The sequence below is a fragment of the Phanerochaete carnosa genome (genome assembly GCF_000300595.1).
Source record: "Phanerochaete carnosa HHB-10118-sp unplaced genomic scaffold PHACAscaffold_13, whole genome shotgun sequence".
Classification (NCBI taxonomy): domain Eukaryota; kingdom Fungi; phylum Basidiomycota; class Agaricomycetes; order Polyporales; family Phanerochaetaceae; genus Phanerochaete; species Phanerochaete carnosa.
The window spans coordinates 819,278-841,399 of record NW_006767640.1 but is presented as its reverse complement, the minus strand read 5'-3'; the positions used below and the strand labels follow the sequence as shown (position 1 = coordinate 841,399).

At 53.3% G+C, this 22,122-nt stretch overlaps 11 protein-coding genes across 11 annotated transcripts; 7 read left to right on the top strand and 4 right to left on the bottom strand.

Moving 5' to 3' along the window:
• The first annotated feature begins 107 nt into the window (after nucleotides 1-107).
• Nucleotides 108-4,189, top strand: PHACADRAFT_265387 (uncharacterized protein). The gene is made up of 14 exons (XM_007401729.1): nucleotides 108-351; nucleotides 442-890; nucleotides 946-1,066; nucleotides 1,116-1,443; nucleotides 1,501-1,688; nucleotides 1,747-1,811; nucleotides 1,863-2,198; nucleotides 2,253-2,369; nucleotides 2,421-2,463; nucleotides 2,517-2,649; nucleotides 2,699-2,911; nucleotides 2,965-3,162; nucleotides 3,213-3,895; nucleotides 3,951-4,189. The coding sequence occupies exons 1-14, from the start codon at nucleotides 157-159 to the stop codon at nucleotides 4,017-4,019; spliced, it is 3,138 nt and encodes a 1,045-aa protein (XP_007401791.1). The 5' UTR covers nucleotides 108-156; the 3' UTR covers nucleotides 4,020-4,189.
• A 459-nt stretch (nucleotides 4,190-4,648) lies between these two features.
• Nucleotides 4,649-6,495, top strand: PHACADRAFT_214258 (uncharacterized protein). The gene is made up of 8 exons (XM_007401728.1): nucleotides 4,649-4,994; nucleotides 5,048-5,090; nucleotides 5,143-5,365; nucleotides 5,420-5,522; nucleotides 5,575-5,722; nucleotides 5,771-5,879; nucleotides 5,931-6,029; nucleotides 6,086-6,495. Exons 1-8 carry the CDS (start codon nucleotides 4,841-4,843, stop codon nucleotides 6,386-6,388), a joined length of 1,182 nt encoding a protein of 393 aa, XP_007401790.1. The 5' UTR covers nucleotides 4,649-4,840; the 3' UTR covers nucleotides 6,389-6,495.
• Nucleotides 6,496-6,719: 224 nt separating this feature from the next.
• Nucleotides 6,720-7,702, top strand: PHACADRAFT_214257 (uncharacterized protein; the record flags this gene model as incomplete). Its single annotated transcript, XM_007401727.1, has 3 exons — nucleotides 6,720-7,255; nucleotides 7,312-7,598; nucleotides 7,651-7,702. The coding sequence occupies exons 1-3, from the start codon at nucleotides 6,731-6,733 to the stop codon at nucleotides 7,700-7,702; spliced, it is 864 nt and encodes a 287-aa protein (XP_007401789.1). The 5' UTR covers nucleotides 6,720-6,730.
• A 628-nt stretch (nucleotides 7,703-8,330) lies between these two features.
• Nucleotides 8,331-8,968, bottom strand: PHACADRAFT_214256 (uncharacterized protein; the record flags this gene model as incomplete). Its single annotated transcript, XM_007401726.1, has 2 exons — nucleotides 8,331-8,690; nucleotides 8,747-8,968. The coding sequence occupies 2 exons, from the start codon at nucleotides 8,966-8,968 to the stop codon at nucleotides 8,622-8,624; spliced, it is 291 nt and encodes a 96-aa protein (XP_007401788.1). The 3' UTR covers nucleotides 8,331-8,621.
• A 329-nt stretch (nucleotides 8,969-9,297) lies between these two features.
• PHACADRAFT_265383 (uncharacterized protein) lies at nucleotides 9,298-10,529 on the top strand. Its single transcript, XM_007401725.1, has 6 exons — nucleotides 9,298-9,497; nucleotides 9,554-9,656; nucleotides 9,710-9,857; nucleotides 9,906-10,014; nucleotides 10,067-10,165; nucleotides 10,222-10,529. The coding sequence occupies exons 1-6, from the start codon at nucleotides 9,306-9,308 to the stop codon at nucleotides 10,507-10,509; spliced, it is 939 nt and encodes a 312-aa protein (XP_007401787.1). The 5' UTR covers nucleotides 9,298-9,305; the 3' UTR covers nucleotides 10,510-10,529.
• A 368-nt stretch (nucleotides 10,530-10,897) lies between these two features.
• PHACADRAFT_188777 (uncharacterized protein) lies at nucleotides 10,898-12,371 on the bottom strand. Its single transcript, XM_007401724.1, has 2 exons — nucleotides 11,606-12,371; nucleotides 10,898-11,560 (listed from the first exon to the last, which is right to left on the bottom strand). The coding sequence occupies exons 1-2, from the start codon at nucleotides 12,140-12,142 to the stop codon at nucleotides 11,123-11,125; spliced, it is 975 nt and encodes a 324-aa protein (XP_007401786.1). The 5' UTR covers nucleotides 12,143-12,371; the 3' UTR covers nucleotides 10,898-11,122.
• Nucleotides 12,372-12,543: 172 nt separating this feature from the next.
• PHACADRAFT_214253 (uncharacterized protein) lies at nucleotides 12,544-14,183 on the top strand. Its single transcript, XM_007401723.1, has 2 exons — nucleotides 12,544-13,092; nucleotides 13,149-14,183. Exons 1-2 carry the CDS (start codon nucleotides 12,568-12,570, stop codon nucleotides 13,437-13,439), a joined length of 816 nt encoding a protein of 271 aa, XP_007401785.1. The 5' UTR covers nucleotides 12,544-12,567; the 3' UTR covers nucleotides 13,440-14,183.
• A 293-nt stretch (nucleotides 14,184-14,476) lies between these two features.
• Nucleotides 14,477-15,353, top strand: PHACADRAFT_33292 (uncharacterized protein; the record flags this gene model as incomplete). The annotated part of the gene is made up of 2 exons (XM_007401484.1): nucleotides 14,477-15,007; nucleotides 15,063-15,353. 2 exons carry the CDS (start codon nucleotides 14,477-14,479, stop codon nucleotides 15,351-15,353), a joined length of 822 nt encoding a protein of 273 aa, XP_007401546.1.
• A 620-nt stretch (nucleotides 15,354-15,973) lies between these two features.
• On the bottom strand, nucleotides 15,974-18,076 carry PHACADRAFT_154268 (uncharacterized protein). Its single transcript, XM_007401722.1, has 5 exons — nucleotides 17,443-18,076; nucleotides 16,834-17,387; nucleotides 16,455-16,782; nucleotides 16,194-16,402; nucleotides 15,974-16,140 (listed from the first exon to the last, which is right to left on the bottom strand). Exons 1-5 carry the CDS (start codon nucleotides 17,810-17,812, stop codon nucleotides 16,060-16,062), a joined length of 1,542 nt encoding a protein of 513 aa, XP_007401784.1. The 5' UTR covers nucleotides 17,813-18,076; the 3' UTR covers nucleotides 15,974-16,059.
• A 316-nt stretch (nucleotides 18,077-18,392) lies between these two features.
• PHACADRAFT_265378 (uncharacterized protein) lies at nucleotides 18,393-20,230 on the top strand. The gene is made up of 5 exons (XM_007401721.1): nucleotides 18,393-18,781; nucleotides 18,837-19,384; nucleotides 19,438-19,765; nucleotides 19,819-20,027; nucleotides 20,081-20,230. The coding sequence occupies exons 1-5, from the start codon at nucleotides 18,406-18,408 to the stop codon at nucleotides 20,159-20,161; spliced, it is 1,542 nt and encodes a 513-aa protein (XP_007401783.1). The 5' UTR covers nucleotides 18,393-18,405; the 3' UTR covers nucleotides 20,162-20,230.
• A 499-nt stretch (nucleotides 20,231-20,729) lies between these two features.
• PHACADRAFT_214249 (uncharacterized protein) lies at nucleotides 20,730-21,838 on the bottom strand (the record flags this gene model as incomplete). The annotated part of the gene is made up of 3 exons (XM_007401720.1): nucleotides 20,730-20,917; nucleotides 20,970-21,259; nucleotides 21,317-21,838. The coding sequence occupies 3 exons, from the start codon at nucleotides 21,836-21,838 to the stop codon at nucleotides 20,836-20,838; spliced, it is 894 nt and encodes a 297-aa protein (XP_007401782.1). The 3' UTR covers nucleotides 20,730-20,835.
• Nucleotides 21,839-22,122: the final 284 nt, after the last annotated feature.

Below are 22,122 nucleotides of genomic sequence, written 5' to 3'. Positions count from 1 at the left end.
TCGTCTGGTCTGACGTATATAAACAAACTCATTTCCCCCAGATCGATGTGTTTCTCCTCTCTAGCCGTGTCTCCCATCCGCCACGACCCACGCCCTCCATAATTTTTGTCTCTTCCTACTCTACCTAATCTTTGTTCGTGAACCTCGTCCTCCGTGATGTCGACACCGCTGCAAACGTCAGGCGCAGGCACCCCGAGCACTTCAACGCCCAACTCTGAGGCCAAGGACTTTTTGCCTGTATCTGGACAGTCACTTTTGCACCGCGTGAAGAACGTTCCCGGCTATTCTACGCCCGTTTTCAAGGGCAAGGAGGAGCAGCGCGCGAAGGTCCAGGCGAACATTGCCAAACAGGTTCGTGTCATTTGTGTTAGGGCGTTTCTCGTGTGATCGCAGGAATCGTCTCCTTTTCATCATATACTTACGGGGAACCTGTCTGTCTAGGGTTTCATTCCTCGCGAACTCGTTGTGAACGAGGTTAACTGGTTCTACTCGCATCTTGGCATCGATGACACCTACTTCGTGTCCGAGTCAACCGACGTGATCACAGACCACATTGTCGCCCTCTATGGAGCCAAGGTCCTTGCCTTCACTAAGCACGACCAGTCGAAGCTCGTGATCGATCTCGAGCACATTGACAAGGACGGCAAGGGCGCGACTTTCATCCACACTTCCCCTCCTGGCAAGACCAGCACTGAAGGTCCCGGCGCAACAGTCGAGAAACGCATCGACGAGCTATTCCTTGACCTATCAACCCCCGAAAACGCGTACCGTCTTGAGACCTACCGTTCGGCGGGCTCTGTGTCCGCTACCGCGAGCCAACAACTGCGTTGCTACTTCGTCTCCAAGTGTAACTTCCCTACCAACCCGCCGGCTTCGACACGCACTGATGGGTGAGCATAGATCAGCTGTTGCGTTGAGTCGCTCGAAACTGACAATCTTTTGCAGTAAGACGGATATCCGAACTGTTTCGGACCCAGCCTTCCTCGAGAAGGCTACTGAGAACACTCTCGAGATCTATCAAAATATTATGTGGCAGGTCGAGTCACGTTACGGTCCTGTCATGGAGGTAAGTTTCATAGTACGTCTATGTGGAGATGACTGAGTCTCTTCTCCAGGTCCTCGAGGTCGAGGGCAGTCGCGAACGCCGTCTCGTCATTGGCTACAAGATGGGTGGCACCAACAAGTTCTTTAGCGCGCTCTCCAACCTTTACCACTTCTACTCCCTCTACTCGGCCCGCAAGTATGTCGAGCAGTTCTCCAACGGTATCACTATCGTCGGGATCTACCTGAACCCACTCCCCGGTGCCAGTGCACCTCCGATCGAGAACTCGATCCACCAAGTCATGAAGGAGGCTTCGTTGCTGTACTGCTTGCCAGATAACCCCTTCTTTTACGCCAGCGGTAGTTCGTCGACTCATGCTGTCCAAGAGGCTACCTATGCATGTGAGTATATGCGCTCCATATCTATCTGAGTGTCATTCTTAAGCTGCCCTTCGGCAGACTGCGGCTGGATCTTCGCCCAGCACTTCTGCAACCGGCTCGGCGCAGCTTATCTTAGCCTCAAAAACCTGCTCGACGAGTCAAACCCATCGCACGCTGAAGTATTGAACGACATCAAGCGTCGTTTCAGGGAGGAGACCTTCACGCGTGAAAGTATTGCACAGGTTATTCATGCTCACCCTGACCTCGTAAGTCGCCATGCATCGTCGTGAATTGAAGCTGTAATGCCAACTTTGGGTCGAACAGATCAACCTGCTCTATGTGAATTTCGCCATGGTTCACTATCCGGCATCCGACCAAGCGCAGCTTATGTGAGTTTCGCTTGGGTTTTGCTCTATGCGCACAAATTGACAGTGACGCAGGCCGACCCTGTCATACCAACGCCTCCAGACTCAGGTCCCATTGTCTGATCAGGAAATCTACGATAAGATTCGTCGTTCGGTCTCGAACAAGCACGAGCTTCAAGTGTTGGAAAGCTTCCTGATCTTCAACAAGCACGTTCTGAAGACCAACCTCTACCAGCCCACGAAGGTTGCTCTGTCCTTCCGCCTGGCACCCGACTTCCTCCCCGACTTTGAGTACCCGAGGAAGCCATTTGGCATGTTCTTCGTCATCGGCAATGAGTTCCGCGGGTTCCACATTCGTTTCAGGGATATCGCCCGCGGTGGTATTCGAATTGTGCAGTCACGCAACAGAGAGTGAGTGTTCACTATGTGTTCAATTCGCAGCAGCTAACGTCCGCCCCCGAATAGAGCGTACTCGATTAATCAGCGTCAGCTATTCGATGAGAACTACGGCCTGGCGTCAACGCAGTCTCTCAAGAACAAGGATATTCCCGAAGGTGGCTCTAAGGGAACAATTCTACCTTCGTATGTCCCCACGCTGTTCCGCATTCGTTGCATGTTCTAATTTACTTTCAGACTCGGCGCGAATGCGAAGCTTTGCTTCGAGAAGTATGTCGACGTGCGTACCGCCGGCCTTTTCGTTATGCTGTCTGTTGCTCATTCTGTGCGCAGAGTATCATCGACCTGTTGATTCCTGGCCAGACTCCGGGTATCAAGGAGCGAATTGTCGACCTTTACGGGAAGCCCGAGATCCTGTTCTTTGGCCCCGATGAGGGGACTGCCGACGTCATGGACTGGGCAGCCTGTATGTGCTATCTACATGTCGATGTCAATTGCTAACCTTTGTACCATAGTCCACGCAAAGGCCCGCGGTGCTGAGGCTTGGTGGAAGTCTTTCACGACTGGCAAGAGTGCCGAGAAACTTGGTGGTGTCCCGCATGACACCTATGGCATGACCTCGCTCGGTGTCCGGCAATACGTTCTGGGCATCTACAAGCAGCTCGGCTTGCGTGAGAAAGACATTACCAAGGTCCAGACCGGTGGTCCTGATGGTGACCTTGGCTCCAGTACGTGTTCGCATCAGTTTCTGGGAATACAGCACTGACTCGCGTGATCTCAGACGAGATTTTGCTCAGCTCTGACAAGACCGTTGCGATCATCGATGGAAGCGGTGTTCTCGCTGATCCTCATGGCCTTGACCGTGAAGAGTTGGTTCGCCTTGCCAAGAAGCGTGTGCCCGTCTGCAACTTCGACACGTCGAAGCTCAGCAAGGATGGTTATCTTGTCCGGGTTGAGGACCAGGATATTCGGCTGCCTTGTAAGTCACTTTGTGTGTAGGCATTGAGCATACTGATTGAGTGAATCCAGCTGGCGAGATCGTTGTCGACGGCACAGAGTTCCGTAACACCGCGCACCTCAGGTTCAAAGCCGACCTCTTTGTTCCCTGCGGTGGTAGGCCCGAGGCCGTCAACATCTCCAACGTCGCTGCATTGGTCGACTCTGAGGGCAAACCTCACTTCAAGTATGTTGTCGAGGGCGCCAACTTGTTCTGCACACAACAGGCCCGTCTCTATCTTGAGAAGCGCAAGGTCGTCCTCTTCAAGGACTCGAGTGCGAACAAGGGTGGTGTTACCAGCTCGTCGCTTGAGGTCCTCGCAGGCCTCGCGCTCTCGACAGACGAATACGTGAACCTGATGATCTTCAAGGACGGCAAGCCGTCAGAGTTCTATCAGAGCTACGTGCGCGACATTCAGGCAAAGATCACCGAGAACGCCGCGGCCGAGTTCTCCTGCATCTGGAAGGAGCACGCGCGCCTCAACGGCGCCAAGCCGCGCACGATCATCTCGGACGAGCTCTCGAGCAAGCTGAACGACCTTCAAGCGGAGCTCGAGTCCTCGGATCTCTTCGAGGACGAGGCGAGCAAGCGTGGTGTCATGGGCCGCGCGATCCCGAAGACGCTCATCGACCAGGTCGGCCTCGATACCCTTCTGCAGAGGCTGCCTGAGACCTACCAGCGCGCGCTGTTCTCGAGCTGGGTTGCATCTCATTTCGTACGTGCCTTCCTTCCTACGTCTGTTGACCGCTCTGCTGACCTTGTCTCTGCAGATCTACAAGTTTGGCGTCAACGGCACCGCCGTTGACTTCTTCCACTTTGCACGGGACCTCGCAGCTTAGATTCTTCCTAGAGTCGAAGGCTAGATTCTGCCGTGATCACCGTTTCGTTTCTTGCATCGCATTGTTTCGACGCCTCAAAGAATTTCTTCGCTTGGTGGTATAGCCGGTAGATGGACATCGTTATCAAAACAAATGTAGAATAGACGTGTATATTATAATAGGACTGGTCTGCAGCGCATTGGTTGTTCGGCATCTGAGGCCCCACTCGCAACTGTTGCATAAGTGTGATCAATTGATACTCTCTATCTCGACGCCTGACTGAGGTACTTCACAGTAACCAGTAATCAGCAGCGCGCGAAAGATTACCCTATCGTGCTGATTGGTCCTCATCATACGTCCTCTCGGGCGCGGCTTTGAAGATGTCATTGATGAACGTTGAACTCTGCCATTGGTCAGCTCAGCCCGATGACCGAGTCCCGTGAGCCTCTGTACACATAAAGAGCCTAACCATCACCCTGCAGCGCTTTTTTGCCCGGTTGGTCCCCAGCGTAATGCACTGTCCTTGAACATGATGATCTGCTCGTAGACTTTGTTTGGAGATGGGAGAGATGCGGCTCAGACGAAGGCCCCACTGCCACGCCAAGCATGATGTCTCATTGGGCGAGTATGTGATCCTCTAGTGTGTATATGGGTTGAGACTTCTCACAGTATACACATCTTACGCCAAGAAAGCATGGCTCACGAATATCTAGGCGACCACCCCCGAATCTGCAGCGCCGCTGACAGCTCCCTGTCATGTGTGCACAGTTCGTTGAGCCGCATCTGAGGCAAGCTATGCGCACAGAAACCGACATGTTGCACTTTGATATCTTGGATATAGTATGGCTGCGACACAGAGGATCGAAACGCACCCCCATCCTTCATCTGTGTATGCCCCCATTGTAGCCATGGCTCTTGATGACGCTGAAATGCACCGAGCTGGTCTCGCATTTCTATACAGAATCGTGCCCGTCCTTGTGGCAACTATCCTATATGGTGAGTCTCCCAACCTCATCGTTCATCGCAAAGTGATAGATGGCCGGTCTCAGGTATCTATATTGCTATCCTATGTGTTGCGACACGAGGATTATGGTGAGAATGACGTTATATTGTCATGGATGTTGTCCTTCTAATACTATTATAGGCAACGCGGGCTGAGAGCCCGTCCGAACGCCGTAATCCTCATCGTCCTGTATGTTGTCTCCTGCTTGAGCACCGCACTGTGGGCTCTCGAGGTCGCTCAGTTGATCGGCCTGGTCGATTTACTGCTCTCGCCCGATGGCCTGTCGACTAATGCTTTGTTTAACCGTTTTTACGACCTCATCGCACGCGAGACAAAAGTGACTGGCGTCTTATTTGAGTCTCAAGTATGTGGTCCTTCTGGAGCCATCTTGCAGTGTCTTACTTGATGATGCATCCAGATGATTGCTGGGGATATACTCGTGATTTGGCGCGTCGGCGCTATATGGTTCGAGAAGAAGATCGTTGTGCTCCTGCCACTGTTCTGGTGGGTCCTCATGATCGGTATGTGAGCTTCTCTTGATGCTGGGAGAGCGTACTCACATAAATCTGGCAGTAAACATGCTGATACACTCTGCACGCTGCCAGTCGGGTGTAGCTACCACAAATTATGGAGAGCTGTGCAAAGTGACAGACGTTGCGGCACCCGTGTTGTCCATCGTCACGAACATCTCGGTTATGTTGCTTGTACTATGGAAAGCATGGTCAGTTAAGTCTTTTTAGAGGCCGAGAATGGGCTAATACTCCTCCAGGGAGATCAGAGATACACTCTTGGATGTTCTCCATCGGAGAAAAACCAATAAAATATTCACACTTTTCGTGCTGATGGTCGAGTCTGGAACGTTGTACGTCGTAATGCTGGTAAGCAGGGCGACGGTCTGCGTAATTCATTTATTGAGAATCATGATCTAGATTACTGACCTTCTCGTTACATCTATTGTGACTGGGGGGAACGAGACCGTAGGCCGAATGGTCGACTGCATCTGGGGCTATGCCGCAGTCCAGCTTGTCGTGCGTCACACCTCCGCATTGGTGTCATTGCCCCATTGATGCCATGATTACCACAGGGGATATACCCGACGTTGTTAATAGTTGTACTGCGAGAATCCGTGTGGAACTCAGACTACGCGGATTCAACACAGGGCCTGGCAATCAGCACCGTTCAGTTTGCATCACATAATGCCACCGCTGTCCGAAGTACAACCCAAAGTCCTGAGTCTCACGTAGAGCGCGGGAAGGGTAATAGCTATGAGCATGTTTCAGGCGGAGCTACAGGCTCGAGGTCTCGAGACTTGCATGAAGTGGTCCACCTGGGAGATGAGGAAAGTCAGCTGAGCGGCAAGAAGAAGCTAGGAGTTGCTTTATACTAGCCTGATGTATATGTCGATTTACACTCTGATGTTATGGCTTCGGCACTACAACGGCTTCCACAGCGCGACGCAGGTGCAGGTGTGAGCTGGAAGGCATGTTCTCTGGCGCGTCCAACAGCGTTCTCACCGGCCAGCTTGGGAGGTACGCCAATGCGAAGGAGGTGCTGTCGGCGATACAGTCGCGCCACGCCGTTCGCTGACGTGTCTCACCCTCGGGGGCCATCTTTGACGTCCCCCCCGCGAGCCCAACGCCGCCGTCGTGACAGGTCACGGTCACCTGCTTTATGGCTCTCGCGTCGCAGCGTCACGCCATCGGGCGGTCGCTTCCCTTCCGCGACCACGATGGACGCAGCACTACCAGAGGAAATACTCCGTGAAATTCTATCGCACAACCTACGAATATCACATGCCGGGTTTTGCTATTTCTACTACGACGACTGCGGGCACCCCATCTCGCCGCCAACATCTCGCTGCAGCAATCTCCTCCTCGTCTCCAAACGCTGGCTCCGCATCGGCACCCCACTGTTGTACGAATGTGTCGCACTCTCAAAGCCGGACCACACCACTGCGGTTTCAAGCCTCCCGCGCACGCATCCGCATGTTGACCTAGCTGTTCGGTGTCTCAGGCTCGAAGGCGGGCTCGGGAAGGACCTGGTACACATCGCAAAGCTTACGCCGAAACTGCACAGCATATATATCACTTTCAATATCAAGTCCGTCGACAGTATCACGGGATTGAAGAAGGCATTTCCGCTTTTTCGTCCTACCAACCTATATATCCAAAAGGAGAGCCACATGGAGAACAAGAAGGTTGCTGAAGCCCGGACGCTTGTGTGCACGCATGTCAAAGGCGTGTGGACATCACTGGTAAGCCACGGATCTAGCACTGTCTTCGCTAACTTTGGAATGAATATGTCTTTTAGCGGTCATTAATCCTGTCAGACCGGTTTGCAGATGGTATGGATCGACAGCTAGCTGACGCGCTTGCCGAGTCCTCTATTGAAGAGTTCGGCAGCTTGACATACGATGCGGACCGCTGGATTCGGGAAGGCTTGATGAGAAGGATTCTCGAAAATCCGCGACTGCAGCGCGTCGTATGCCGAGGGGCAGTGCATGAATCGACGACGCGGAAGACCTTGCAAAAGGAAGGTTTTCCTGACGCAATCATCCGGATGTTCACGTTTGTTCATCATAGAGCGGATGACAGGCTGTGGGTACCGCGATCAGTCACCATTTCACAAGGAACTAAAGTCGTCATCTAGTAACATGATACTCGCTGCAATGGATAGCGTCCTGTCTGATGAAGAGCTTTGATGACCATTTCGCCCCACTCACGGCAGCCTAGCCATGGGACATTGCTTACACATACGCATACCCCGCAAGATATTACGCTTCAATATACGGCAATTATCTCAACTTAATCTAATAAGCTTTACTCGGTTGGCCTACTTTACATTAGCTGTCTAATACAGGCTCGCGCTTTGCCATTACAGAAGAACACCTTTCAGATATGTTGGTCGTGCGCGCACACAAACTGCCTGGACGCGCGAGACCAGCTCGGTGCATTCCGGCATCGTCAAGAGCCATGGCAATGAAGGGAAAGTCCCCAGGGACAGAAACAGGATGGGAGTGCGGTTGGATCTTCTGTGCCACGGCTATATACAAGATAAAAAGCGAGATATGTCAGCTTCTGTGCGTACAGTCGGCCTCAGATGTGACCAAACAGACCGTGCACATATGCCAGGGAAGTGCCAACACTGCAGATGCGGAGCTGACCACTTAACTACTGTAGCAGTGAACTGTGTCTTCCTGACAAATGATGTATATACTGTGAGAAGCTTCGCCCATATACACTCCAGAAGATCACGTACAAGACATCATGCTTGCCGTGGCGGTGGAGTCTTCGTCGGAGCCGTGTCTCTTCCATCTCCAAACAAAGTCCACGAGCAGATCATCATGTTCAAGAAGGGGGTGTCACGCTGGGGTTAAGGCGCAGAAGCGATGCAGAGATATGATTGGGCTCCTTTTACGTGTACAAGTTCGTAGGACTCAGTCATTAAGTTGTACCTCCCGATGAAAGAGTTCAGAGTTCGTCTTGAAAGTCAGCGTCCGAAAGGACGCATGACGAGGAATGATCGGAGGGGAAAGGCCATATAAATTCTGGATAGACAAAAGGGGGCCGAGAAGGGGACGATGGTCGCAGCAGAAGACAGCCCTTGACTCTAGGAAGAATCTAAGCTGCGAGGTCCCGTGCAAAGTGGAAAAGGTCAACGGTAGTGCCGTTGAAACCGTACTTGTAGATCTGCAGAGACAAGGTCAACAGAATGGTCAACAGGCATAAGTTAATGAGGCACGTACGAAGTAAAATGCAACCCAGTTCGAGAAAAAGGCACGCTGATAGGTCTTATGCAGCCTCTGCGGAAGGGTGCCGAGGCCGACTTGGTCGATGAGCGTCTTCGGGATCGCGTGGCGTATGACGCCACGCTTGCTCGCCTCGTTTTCGAAGAGGTCCAAGAACTCGAGCTTCGCCTGGAGGTCGTTCAGCTTCCTCGAGTAGAACGATAGTGCGCGGCTTGGCATCGTTGAAGCGCGCAAGAGAACTCGGACGGGTGTCGCGTATGTAGCTCTGGTAGAAACGCCAATGACCCCGCTGCAGCTCATGTTGATCTTGTCCAGTGTGGTAGCATTCGACTTTTTTCGTCTTCAGAATCGTACCCGTCCTTGTGGCGACTATTCTATATGGTGAGCCTCCCGACCTTGTCATTCGCTGCGAAATTGATAGCAAGCCTCAGGTATCTATATTGCTATTCTGTGTGTTGCAACACGGGGTTTGTGGTGAGAGTAAAACGGCATCTCGTGGGTAAACCTCTCCTTACACTGCTGCAGGCAACGCGGGTTAAGAGCCCCTTCGAATGCGATGGTCCTCGTCGTGCTCTATGCCGTCTTCTGCCTTAGCACCGCTTTATGGGCTCTCGAGGTGGCTCAGCTGATTGGCCTGGTCGATATGCTGCTCTCGCCTGATGGTCTGTCGACCGATGCTCTTTTTAATCGGTTTTATGACCTTATTGCACGCGAAACGAAGGTGACTGGCATACTATTTGAGTCTCAAGTATGTAGTCTCTTCTGGAGTTCGTCTAGTAGTAACTCACTCTAAGATGCATCTAGATGGTTGCTGGGGACATACTCGTGATCTGGCGGGCCAGTGCTATCTGTTTCGAGAGAAGAATCGTCGTGCTCCTTCCATTGTTCTGGTGGATCCTTATGATTGGTAGGCCAGGCTTCTCTTGGCGCCTGGGAAGCACACTCAAATAAGCTTGACAGTGAATATCCTAGTACATGCTGCGCGTTGCCAGTCGGGCGTAGCCACCACAGATTATGGCGAGCTGTGCAAAGTTACGGACGTCGCTGCGCCAGTGCTGTCCATTCTTACAAACATCTCGGTTATGTTTCTTGTATTGTGGAAAGCATGGTAAAGCATATCTTCCTGACGGGCGAGGGTTGGCTAATATTTCCATAGGGAGCTCAGAGAGACGCTTCGGGACGTCCTGTATCGAAGGAAAACAAACAAAATATTCACACTCTTCGTGCTGATGGTAGAGTCCGGAACGCTCTACGTTGCGATGCTGGTAAGCAGCGCGACAACCTGCATGGTTTGTCTCATCGAGCATTTTGCTTTAGATCGCCGACCTGCTTGTAACTTCTATCGTAACCGGGGGAAACGAGACCGTAGGCCGGATGGTGGACTGCATCTCGGGCTATGCTGCAGTCCAGTTTGTTGTGCGTCGCACCTCTTCAATAGTATCATTACCTTGCTGAAGCCGAGACAACAACAGGGGATATACCCGACATTGTTGATAGTCGTGCTGCGAGAATCCGTGTGGAATTCAGCCACGGACTCGACAGGGGGTGTAGCAATCAGTGCCATCCAATTCGCATCACAAAATGCTGCTGCCGGGAGCACACTTCAAAGTTCCTCACAAGTAGAGCGCGGGAAGGGTAGTAGCTATAAGCATGTTTTGGGCGGAGCTATAGGTTCGAGGTCTCGAGACGTGCATGAAGTAGTCTACCTGGGAGATGAGGAAAATCAGCTGAGCGGCGAGAAGCTTGGAGTTGCCTTATAGCCTGGCATATATATATATCGATTTACACTCTGGTGTTACGGCTTCGGCACTCCAATGGCTCCCAAAGCGCGACGCATGTGCGGATGAGCTGGAAGGTACGTTCTCTGGCGCATCCAATAGAGGTTTCACAGGCCGGCTTGGGGGCTCCGCCAAGACGGGGGAGGTGCTGTTGGCGATACGGTCGCGCCGTGACGTTTGCTGATGGCTTGAGGGCCATCTTTGACGTCCACTGGCGACGCTGCGCGACTCAGACAAAAAGTAGGGCAGTAGACCGCTACTTCCGCGCATGATACCACATTTCGCTTGGCACTGTGCTCGCACGAGGTGAGTGCCATATTGCTAAAAGTTTCAGGACACTTGTGGTTATTCCTCTAGCCTCTGACATAGCGCCTTCCTCCATTTAAAATGTTTGTCACGTCACTACCAGTCGATACATTGAACTCGAGCTACGTATGCCACGACGCCACATCCATACCGTTATAGCATACATCGAGAAGAAGCGAGTGGTAATAGAACTGACACCATAAACCTAAACTGACCCATATTCCGCCTCGCAAATAATGTTTGTTCCAACGTCCGCGCCGAGGAGGTTCTCTTCAGGGAAACAAGCGGCCTAAAGTAATCCATATGAAGCAGCGAGCTCCCGAGTCCTTTCCTTCAGCATAGCTTCGGAGACAGGAGGGTCATTGCGTGCCAGGTTTTCGCGACATTGTGACATGTCTCTGCAGAACTCAAACCAGTCTTCACGCTCGAACGAGCTGCAAAAGCCGAAAATCTGAAAGGCGCGCGTCCGCAAGACTGCGTCATCCTTCACCCAGGGAAGAAGGAGCCTTTCGAGACAATCGTAACCTCTACGCTTCTCCCAGCCGATGACGCATATCATTCGTTTCAAATTAGGATTGAGAATGATCTTGCTGAGGGCTGTGTGGTCAAGAGTACGATAATCGTACTTGACTTGCTGGAGGGTAGGGCATGCGGCAAGGGCAGCTGTGAGCGTCTTGTGGTAGTAGCTGGTGATTCTTTGTATGCACATATACTGCTCCTGCACGAGCTATCAGAGAGCAGAAACAGCAAGCGCGATGCGTTTATCACCCACCAAGGCCCATTTTCCGGTAGCTATAAGATGCATGATCAAGCGTATAGCCTCCTTCATCGTTGCGCCCCGCCGATGCATGTCCGCGAAGGGCTGCAACGGGTCATTCAAGTGCAACGTCCTCGGGTTCAACATGGGCAAGACTTCGAGTAGGAAGGCAGCGCCGTCATCAGGTCCTACGGAGATCCAGAGGTGCTCTAGCCTTGGAGGTAGGAGCCGCACGATGTCGAGCAGGTCGGGGCTAAAACCGCCCCTGAGCCTCATGTGCTTGACGTGGCGTCCGAGTTTCGGCTTTGCACGCAGGACTTTGGCAACGTTCGCGGTGTGCTCCGGAGTTGACATCGACAGGTGCTCACATAGGAATGGCATGCCTATGCGGTTCCAGGACTTGCATACCAAGACCACATCAGTGACACGACGTGGTTTTATGAAGTCCTCCTGCGCCCACGGATTATAGATCCGTGCTGAATGCAACGAGTAGCGTATAGCCTGGGAAAGAATGCGTGAGATCATCTCTTCAGGGAGACCCGAAAAGAACATGGTTGTCTGAGTGAAGAGATGAAGGACGTTGAAGCGAAGAGGGGGAGGGGCGTACAAGCGTATTTATACCAGGATGTTGTTGTGGCCGTGCATGCCTCAAGTAAGGACCGTGCGCAGTAAACCTGCCAAAGGCCATGAACACTTCCTTTGTCCTCCTTTGTTTGACTTGGAGTCACATCAGACACTCGGTCCATCCACGGGGCCAATGCATCGGGTATGCAGCCTTCTTCAGTTGTAAGACTATTTTCAGCACATTTATCCCTTGAAAGACTGAAAGACATGATTTAGAGCTAAGTTTCAAGTTCCGACTTCCAAGAAGTGAGGTTGAAATAGGATCACGTGATCTGTCACGATCACCTGCCGCTTCGCGTCGCGGCGTCACCGCCATCACGTCATCGAGTGGCCACTTCTCTTCCACGACCACGATGGACGCAGCGCTACCAGAGGAAATCCTCCGTGAAATTCTATCGCACAACATACAAATTTCACATGTCAAATTTCACCGCTTCTACTACGGCAACTGGGGGTACCCCATGTCACCACCAATATCTCGCTGCAGCAATCTCCTCCTCGTCTCCAAACGCTGGCTCCGCATCGGCACCCCGCTGCTCTACGAATGCGTCAGGCTCTCAAATTCAGAGCATACCACCACCGTTGCCAACCTTTTGCGCACGCATCCACACGTCGGCCTAGCTGTTCGGTGCCTCAGGCTCGAAGGCGGGCTCGGGAAGGACCTGGTACACATCGCAAAGCTTACTCCGAAACTGCACGGCATATATATTAGTTTTAGCATCAAGTCTGTCGATAGTATCACAGGATTGAAGAAAGCATTTCCGCTTTTCCGTCCCGCCAGCTTGTATATCCAGGAGGAGAGCCACATGGAGAACAAGAAGGTTGCTGAAGCGCGGACGCTTGTGCGCACGCATATCAAAGACGTGTGGACATCACTGGTAAGCTGCGGATCTAGCGTTGTCTTTGCTAAGTCTAAGATCAACATCTCTTTCAGCGGTCTCTGTCCTTGTCGGACTGGTGTAAAGATAGCATGGATCAACAACTAGCTGACGTGCTTGCCGAGTCCTCTATTGAGGAATTCGGCTGCTTGGCATCCGAAGCAAAATTTTGGATTAGGTGGGGCTTGATGAGGAGGATCCTCGAAAATCCGCGGCTGCAACGCATCGTATGCCGAGGGATAGACGAAGAATCGACGACGCGGGAGACTCTGCAAAAGGAAGGTTTTCCTGACGCAATCATCCGGATGTTCACATTTGTCCGCCATATGGCGGAGGATGTACTGTGAGTACCGTAAGTATGCACTGTTCCACAGAGAACTGAAGTCATTATCTCGTATCCCAATGTTTGCTGGCATGGATAGCGACTCTTCTGATGAAGAGCTTTGATAACCATATCGCCGCACTCGCGGCGGCCTGTCCATGAGGCATTACTTACGCATACCCCACAGCATACTACGCTGTACTACACAGCAGTTATGCCAACTCATTCCAGTAAGCTTTGCTATGCTGGCCCACTTCACACTTCATAATATCACCTCATACTGCTCCCGCCACGGACCTATCACAATATCGGCACATACCCCAGGGATTGCGCACCGCGATCGCAGGGGACTCGGGCGCAGACTTGCCCGCACGCATCCGTTTCACCCCTTTGTGCGCCGCAGCAAGCGTGACAAGCAACGACAGACCGTGTCGGCAGGTGCACCAAGCGCAGTGATTAGAGATACTACAGGGACCGCAAGTTCGAGGCCGGCTAGGCACGCGTGTACGCGAGAGGATGGAACCTTGTACCGAGTGCAAACTGGGTGCTGGTGGTACTGCGCCAGGTCGCATACAACAGGGTAAGGGTACCGTTCTCTGGGTCTAGGTACCATTTGTTCATGCATAATGGCGCGTGGCTCGTCATTATCGAGACACCAAAGCTCATTCTGGACTGGTCACATTGTCTATTGTAGTCGTTAGCTGTTGCTTAGACTAGTACAGGCTCGCGCTTTGCCATCGTATAATAGTAGTTTTCAAGGATGTCCATCGTGCGCGTACACGAACTGTCCGGCACTAGGCTTCCAAGCGAGACGCAGGGTGCAAGTGAGATACGTTCTCTTGTGCGTCCAACGACGTTCTCACCAGCCGGCTTGGGGGGTCCGCCAATGCGAAGGAGGTGCTGTTGGCGATACGGTCGCGCCGTGGCGCTCGCTGACGTGTCTCGGGGGCCATCTTTGACGTCCCCCCACGACGCTATCGTGACAAGTCACGATCACCTGCTTTATGGCTCTCGCGTCGCGGCGTCATGTCACCGAGCGGTCACTTCTCCTCCACGACCACGATGGACGCAGCGCTACCAGAGGAAATAATCCGTGAAATTCTATCGCACAACATACAGATATCACACGTCGATTTTTGCCACTTCTACTACGACGACTGGGGGCACCCCATGTCGCCGCCAACATCTCGCTGCAGCAGTCTCCTCCTCGTCTCCAAACGCTGGCTCCGTATCGGCACCCCACTGTTGTACGAATGTGTCCGGCTCTCGGAGCCAGACCACACCACTGCGGTTTCAAGCCTTTTGCGCACGCATCCGCATGTTGGCCTAGCCGTGCGATGTCTCAGGCTCGAAGGCGGGCTCGGGAAGGACCTGGTACACATCGCAAAGCTTAGTCCGAAACTGCACAGCATATATCTCAGTCTTATTATCAAATCCACCGACAGTATTACAGGATTGAAGGAGGCATTTCCGCTTTTTCGTCCGGCCAACTTGTATATCCAAGGGGAGAGCTACGTGTGGATCAGGAACTTGAAGGTTGTTGGAGCCAGGACACTCCTGTGTACCCACATCAAAGATGTGTGGACATCGCTGGTAAGCTGCGGATCTAGCGTTGTCTTCGCTGATCTGGAATTAACATGTCTTCCAGCGGTCGCTCACCTTGTCAGACCGGTCTGAAGATATCATGGATCAAGAGCTGGCCGACGCGCTTGCCGAGTCCTCTATTGAGGAATTCGGCTGCGTGGCATTCGAGGCCGAACGCTGGGTCATTGAGGGATTGATGAGGAGGATTCTCGAAAACTCGCGGCTGCAGCGCGTCGTGTGCCGAGGGATGGCGTATGAATCGAGTATGCGGGTGAGCCTGCAAAAAAGAGGCTTTTCTGATGCAATCATCCGGACATTCACATTTATCCACCATGAGACGGATGTCACGTTGTGAGTACTGTGATTAAAGACCATTTTACAGAGCTAAAGTCACTATCTAGGATCCCGATGCTCGCTGCAATGGATAGCGACCCGTTTGATGAAGGGCTCTGATGCTCATTTCGCCACACTCACGGCAGCATAGCCATGAGACATTGTTTGTGCACCCGCGTACCCCGCAACATACTACGCTTTACTACACAACAATTACTTCTACTTAATCAATAAGTTTGCCGTGTTAGCATACTTCATAATAATAATACTGCTCTCGCCGCAGCCTTATTACAGTATCTGCACATATGCTAGGGATCCTCATGGCCTAAACAAGATTGCTTACGACTGTGCATCGAGCTCGCATCGTACGGAGCGTGCCGCAGCGGACTCAGGCGTAGACTTGGCCGCAGGGGCCCGCTCCACCGCGTTGTGCGCTGCAGCAAACGTGACGAACGACGGCAGACAGGGTCCGCGGATGCACCAAGCTCACTGATCAGAGATGCTACGGAGACTGCAAATTTGAGGCCCGACTGGGCGCGCGTGTATGCGGGAAGTGGATCGAGTGCGAACTGCGTGGTGGTGGTCGTGGTGGTGGTCGTGGTAATGGCGCATCGCTCGCCATTATTGAGCTCATTCCGGACTAGTCGCATTGTCTATGATAGTCATTAGCTGCTACTTAGACTAATACAGGCTCAGGCTCGCGCTTTGCCATCACATAAGAGCAGCTTTCAAGTGTGTCCATCGTACACATACACGAACTGTCTGGGACGCAAGCCGAACGCTACCAGACTAGACAAGATCAACATGAGCTGCAGCAGAGTCATTAGCGTACACTCTCCTCAGAATCCTGGTCACCACTTACAGCAGACAGCCACCAGATCGCTCCGGGCGCCTTCACCAAGGTGGCATTGAACAGCGAGACCAACACAGGGCCGCGCAGGGCGACGGCGGCTGATTGGAGGATGGACAGGCCAGCGAGCACTCGTCCGGTCTCGCCGGGCGGCGCGGCGAGCGTGACCAGCGCCTGCATTGACGGTCCCGCAGGCGCGCCGAACGCGCCTACGACCGTTGCTGCAAGTGCAATGTGAGTCGGACGTCAAGGTGTGGTACGTGAGGCACGGACCGAAGACCACCTCGTTGGCGTTGCGGCTGCACCCAACGGCGAGCATGCCCAGCGCGTCGAGCACGAGGCAGACGCGGACAATGGTGAGCTCCCGTGATATCGACGTTGCTTCGGCCGGAGGAGTGCTTTCGCTCGCCTGGAGTTCTTGCGTGGCTTCGGCCAGCAAGGGAGCTGTCTCATCTGCCGGTACGGTAGCGTACGCGGTAGCAAGTTGCTTGGCTGCTTGCTTTCGATTCACAAGCCATTGATAGGCGGCGACGCACATCGGAAGGAGAAACATAACAGAGGCAGCCCGTGAGACGGACCAGGCTGCGCTGATGATGCCCGCCTGCCCGAAGATAAGCCGGACTGTGAGATTCGAAAGACAAAGATTACGCACCTCGCTGGGTCCAAGTCCAAACTTGGTGTCGCAGTACGGTATGATGAGGTGGAATACTCCGAGGCAGAAAACGCCGACGGCCAGGGCGATAGATAGTAAAAGTAGCGTAACATGCTGCACCAGAATGATCACCGGCTCAAACACCGAGCGTACTGGAGCAAACAGACGCGACGCGACCGACTGGTATTCTGTAGCCCTGTCCGGCGCATCTGCAGCATTGGCGTCGGCGTAGTGTTCGGCCACAGGTACACGAACTTCGCGTACAACGAACAGCAGATACAGCAGATACAGCACCCAAACGAGCACCGTGATGACGAAGTTGATGGTGTAGAGGTCCTTGTTGAGGAGTACTGCACTCACGAGGGGGCCAACGGCGTTCCCGGCCCAAAACATGCCAAGCGCGAGCCCCATGTAGGACGAACGCTCGCCCGGGAAAGACGTGTCGGCAATGAAAGCGTTCTGGCCAGCCATGACGACGGGGACACCACCGCCAAGGCCTTGCACGACTGCTGCGATCTGCAAAAGCCAGGATTTGCGCAACGGGGCAGAGAATGCTGATCGCGAGGCGGTCAGCGCAACAGGGTATGTACAAAGGCCAGGGGCACGCACAGCATAGCGCAAGCCAGGCATTCCCAAGGACGTTGAGCACGGCCGAGATCGTCAACGCTCGTTTCCTACCGCGGAAGTCGGAGACTCTGCCATATGGCCCAGACAGCACGATGCCGAGTACTGCGAGGATGGTGGCAAAGACGGCGATGTCTGTCGAATACGCCTTCTGCACAACAGGCGACCGACAAATGTCGTCCTCGGGTGCGTGAGATGGCGATGTTGCGAGGTACTCTTTGCAGCGGATGGCACGGAAGAGGTACGCACTTGGCAGGTTGTCCAGGCCGACTGCGAGGGCCTGCAAGAAGGCGAGGGGAAGAACGACAGACGGACGGGTGCGCCATTCGTGCAATGCTGAAAGTAGCTTGTGCATGCTCAATCCTCCTGCGCGACGTCTTGGAGGATCTGGTAGAAGGAGTTCCGGGAGAATGAAGTCACGATGTCAAGGTCATCTGGCGCGTTTCCCCAACGTTTCCCTTGATGTATGTAGCACGATACATTGTCACCGCAGTGTTATCGTTATCACAAGACAGCAGCATGCGGCTTTTACGTATAGATGTTTTTGAGTTATATGTTGTGTATTTCGACCTTGGGTGTACGCATGAGGTTTGTGGGGGTGAATGTCAGCGTGGTTAGTGAAGAGAGGTCGAGGCTGTCGCGATCACGGAGGATTACGGTAGAAAGCGCGAGAGCGCCTTGTAAGCTCTGGTCTCGACCCTTCAGTTTCATTGCAATTGCTTCATCTTTCATCAGCCGCAGTAAGACTCGTCTTCGTAAACCCTGTTCATACATTCCGTGGGTCCTGGGATACGCAGCACATGCTCCAGGAACATCTACAGGTTGGCGTTGCGGCGCCGGTTGACCGCCCTGCATCAAGGAAAACGCCATCCTTTATAACCTTGATGTCATGGTATGGCTTTTGAGCAATCCCCTTTTCCTAGATCCTCCAAGAGGTTGCAGAGGAACATGAACGTGCACAAACTATTTTCCGCGCTGCACAAATGGCGCGCTCGTTCATCCGCCATCCTGCCCCTCGCCTTCTTGCAGGCCCTCGCAGTCGGACTGGGCGGCTTGCCGGCCACGTATCTCTTTCGTGCCATCCGCTGTGAAGAGTACCGCAAGACGTTGCCGCCCCATGTGCCCGAGGATGACATCTGCCGGTCGGCCATCGTACAGAAGGCGTACTCAACAGACATCGCCATCTACACCACCGTCCTTGCCGTGCTCAGCATCGTATTATCTGGGCCGTACGGCAGAGTGTCGGACATACACGGTAGAAAGCGGGCGTTAACAATCGCTGTCGCGCTCAACGCGTTCGGAGATACCTGGTTCGTGCTATGCTGTACGTGCCAGTCCTTGTGCCAGCCCTCGTGCTAATTGCCGCTCCCCGCATCCAGCACTTTTCGCTCCGCTGCGCACATCCTGGTTCCTTCAGCTTGCGGCGGTCCTACAGGGTCTCGGCGGCGGTTTCTCCGTCGTCATGGCCGGCCAGAATGCCTTCATTGCTGATACATCCGCCCCGAGTAAGCGGTCATACTACATGGGCCTCTCGCTCGTCATGTGGTGGGTCGGAAACACCGTAGGCCCCCTTATCAGCGCAGTACTCCTTGATGAAGGCCTCTACACCATCAATTTTGGCATCATTGTGGTTATCTGGGCGCTCTATCTGTCGTACCTTCTCTTTGCTGTGCGCGAAGTGCATGTGCCGCTGGCCGAGGAAAGCGCCTGTGCTGCTGCTGCGTTGGGCGAAAACGCAGCACACCGGTCGGCCGTGTCGCGTCTGCTTGCTGCGATGATTTCAGTAGTCGAACCGATAATCATCCTGGGGCAGCATATTTCGCTACTATTAGTGTCTATCGCTATGGCCGGCACCGTTCTGGCAATCGGAGTGTTCAACCTCATCATACCATACTGCGACACCAAGTTTGGAATGGAACCTAGTGAAGTACATAACGTTTGTCTCCCAAATCGCGCAGTCAAACTCATGATCATGCGCAGGCGGGCCTCTTAACCGCAGTCTGGTCTGTTGCACGGGCTATCACCGTCACGTTCCTCTTTCCAATGTTCCTCGCTGCTTACCAATGGTTGACAAATCGGAATCAATCAACGGAAGAGCCCACCTCGATACACGACACTGTACCGACCGATGAGACAACACCTTTGCTGGCCGAAGCCACACATGAACCCCAGGCAAGCGAAAGCACTCCACCGGCCGAAGCAACGTCGATATCGCAGGAGATCATCGTTGTCCGCATCTGTCTTTTACTCGACGCGCTGGGCATGCTCGCCATCGAGCGCAGCCGTAACGTTGGCGAGGCCATATTCGGTTTGTCCACCACGTACACGTGCCTCAATACCCGTCTGACATTGTAACCGCAGCAACGGCCATGAGCTCTCTTAGCGCGCCTGCAGGGCCTTCAATGCAGGCACTGGTCACACTCGCCGCGCCGCCCGGCGAGATTGGACGTGTGCTCGCTGGACTGTCTATCCTGCAGTCGGCCGCAGTCGCGCTCCGCGGCCCCGTATTTGTCCCACTGTTCAATGCCACGCTGGAAAAAGCGCCTGGAGCGATCTGGTGGCTGTCTGCTGTGAGCTGTAACCAGGATCCCTTGAAAGGCGTACGCTGACGACTGTGATGTAGCTCATGTTGACCTTGTGCAGTTTGGTGGCGTTCGCCTTGCGCCCGAGACAGTTTGTATATGCTCATGGCGGACATACTTGAGGGCTACCCTTCTGCAGTGGCAATGCACGACCATGTGTCAATCATAAACAACATAGCCAGTACAGAATGAGCTTACGCGCATCGATAGTGGTGAGCTACGCCTCGTTGCTTCCGACCCACCGGGGCCCAGAGAACAGCGTCATCAGCCCGTTTTTTTATGCGCGAGTCATCATCTTCATCATGCCATTCATAAATTCTATGAGCAAACTCACATGTCTTGTATCCAGCTCTTTCGACCTCCATGCATGTCTGTTACCCGTGGTAAGCTGCAATGCAAGCCGATACGGCGCTCCCAGCTGTCCGCAATTCTACTTCTCGGCTTTCTGCCGTCCTTTGGCGCGGCGCTATCATTGTCGCTCGTCATATTCGCTGTGGCCCCAGAGGAGACGGGCGGGTTCTAGCAGGAGACTCTGCACTTGAGTCAGCTGCGACAGTGGTGCGCGGCCTATTGTGATACGCCCTGTGCAATGCGACGCTTGATATGCCGCCTGAGATGAGCTGGCTCCAGACTGCGACAATCTTTATAGTCCGAGCTGGTGTTGTGACGAGGCTGCGGCCGCGGCAGGTTAAAATAGTAAGATAAAACAAGCGTAAAGCTGTATAACGGATCGTGCGCTGTGCAATGACGTATTGGACTGTAGTATGTGGCAAGAAATTGGTCCGTGCAGGTCATATCACACTGCTGAACTGTCGGATTGCAAGGTGAACCCTTCTTCATCGTCTGACTCGTCGTCCGAGGCTGGCAGCAACAGGTTACTAGAAATGGCATAAATTCTCTTGCGAAATAGTGTTTGAACGCAGTACTCACGCTATGCCGTCCGTCGTCTCGGAGACAAAGGTGAACTTCTGGATATTCGCGGCAGGAAAGTTATTCATCCGGAGACTCCACCGTATTATCGATTCACATGACAAGGGCCCCCGGCATACGACACGCTGCAACTGCGAATTCTCAAAGATTCTCTTCATTGAGCCTCCAGTGATCCAGCTATCTGCATCGAAGATCAGGCAGCAGAATTCCTCGATGGACGACTCGGCAAGCGCATTAGCCAGTTGATGACCCATGCTGAGGCAGAGCCAGTCGGATAATGTCAAGGATCGCTGCAGCAGACGTGAATATCAATCTCAGTCAAGACATATATTGACTTCGCAGCTTACCAAAGATGTCCACACATTTGTGACGTGCGTATACAGGAGTCTTCTGGCTTCGGCTATCTTCTTGTTCTCCTTGTAGCCCTCGTGCTCGATATACAGGTTCACCGGATTAAGCAGAGGGAATGCCCTTTTCAGTCCTGTGATACTGTCAACGGATTTGACCCTAAGACTGAGGTATATGCTATGCAGCTTCGGGGTAAGCTTGGCGATGTGCATGAGGTCCTTCCCGAGCCCGCCTTCGAGCCTGAGGCACCGCACAGCCGAGCCAACGTGTGGATGCGCACGTAAAATGTTGGCAACAGCGGTGGTATGCTCTGGCTTCGAGAGCTTGACGCATTCGTAGAGCAGCGGGGTGCCGATGCGGAACCAGCGTTTGGAGACGAGAAGAAGGTCGCCGCAGCGGGATTTTGATCGAGGGACGAGGCATCGGTAGTGTTTGCGAAATCGGAAAAACTCCGCATGAGAGACTAGTATGCTGTATGACAAGATTTCACAGAGAGTTTCCTCTGGTAGCACTGCGTCCATCGTGACCGTGGAAGACAACAAAAACGCGAAACGTGACTGTGTAATGACGCGATGTCACGGGAATCGCGAAACAGGTGACCGTAACCCGTGACAGTCGGACTCGGCCCACAAATTCCCTCGTCCGTACGTCGCTCATACCGAATGACATGTACACTCACCTCCCTACATTAATATTTCCTTGGCGAAATATTTGGAATGTGCTGCATACGTCTTGGAATGTCTACACGCGGAAGGTACATAGCTAACGTGTGATACTCATGATCAAGATGATGCTGCGGTGACTT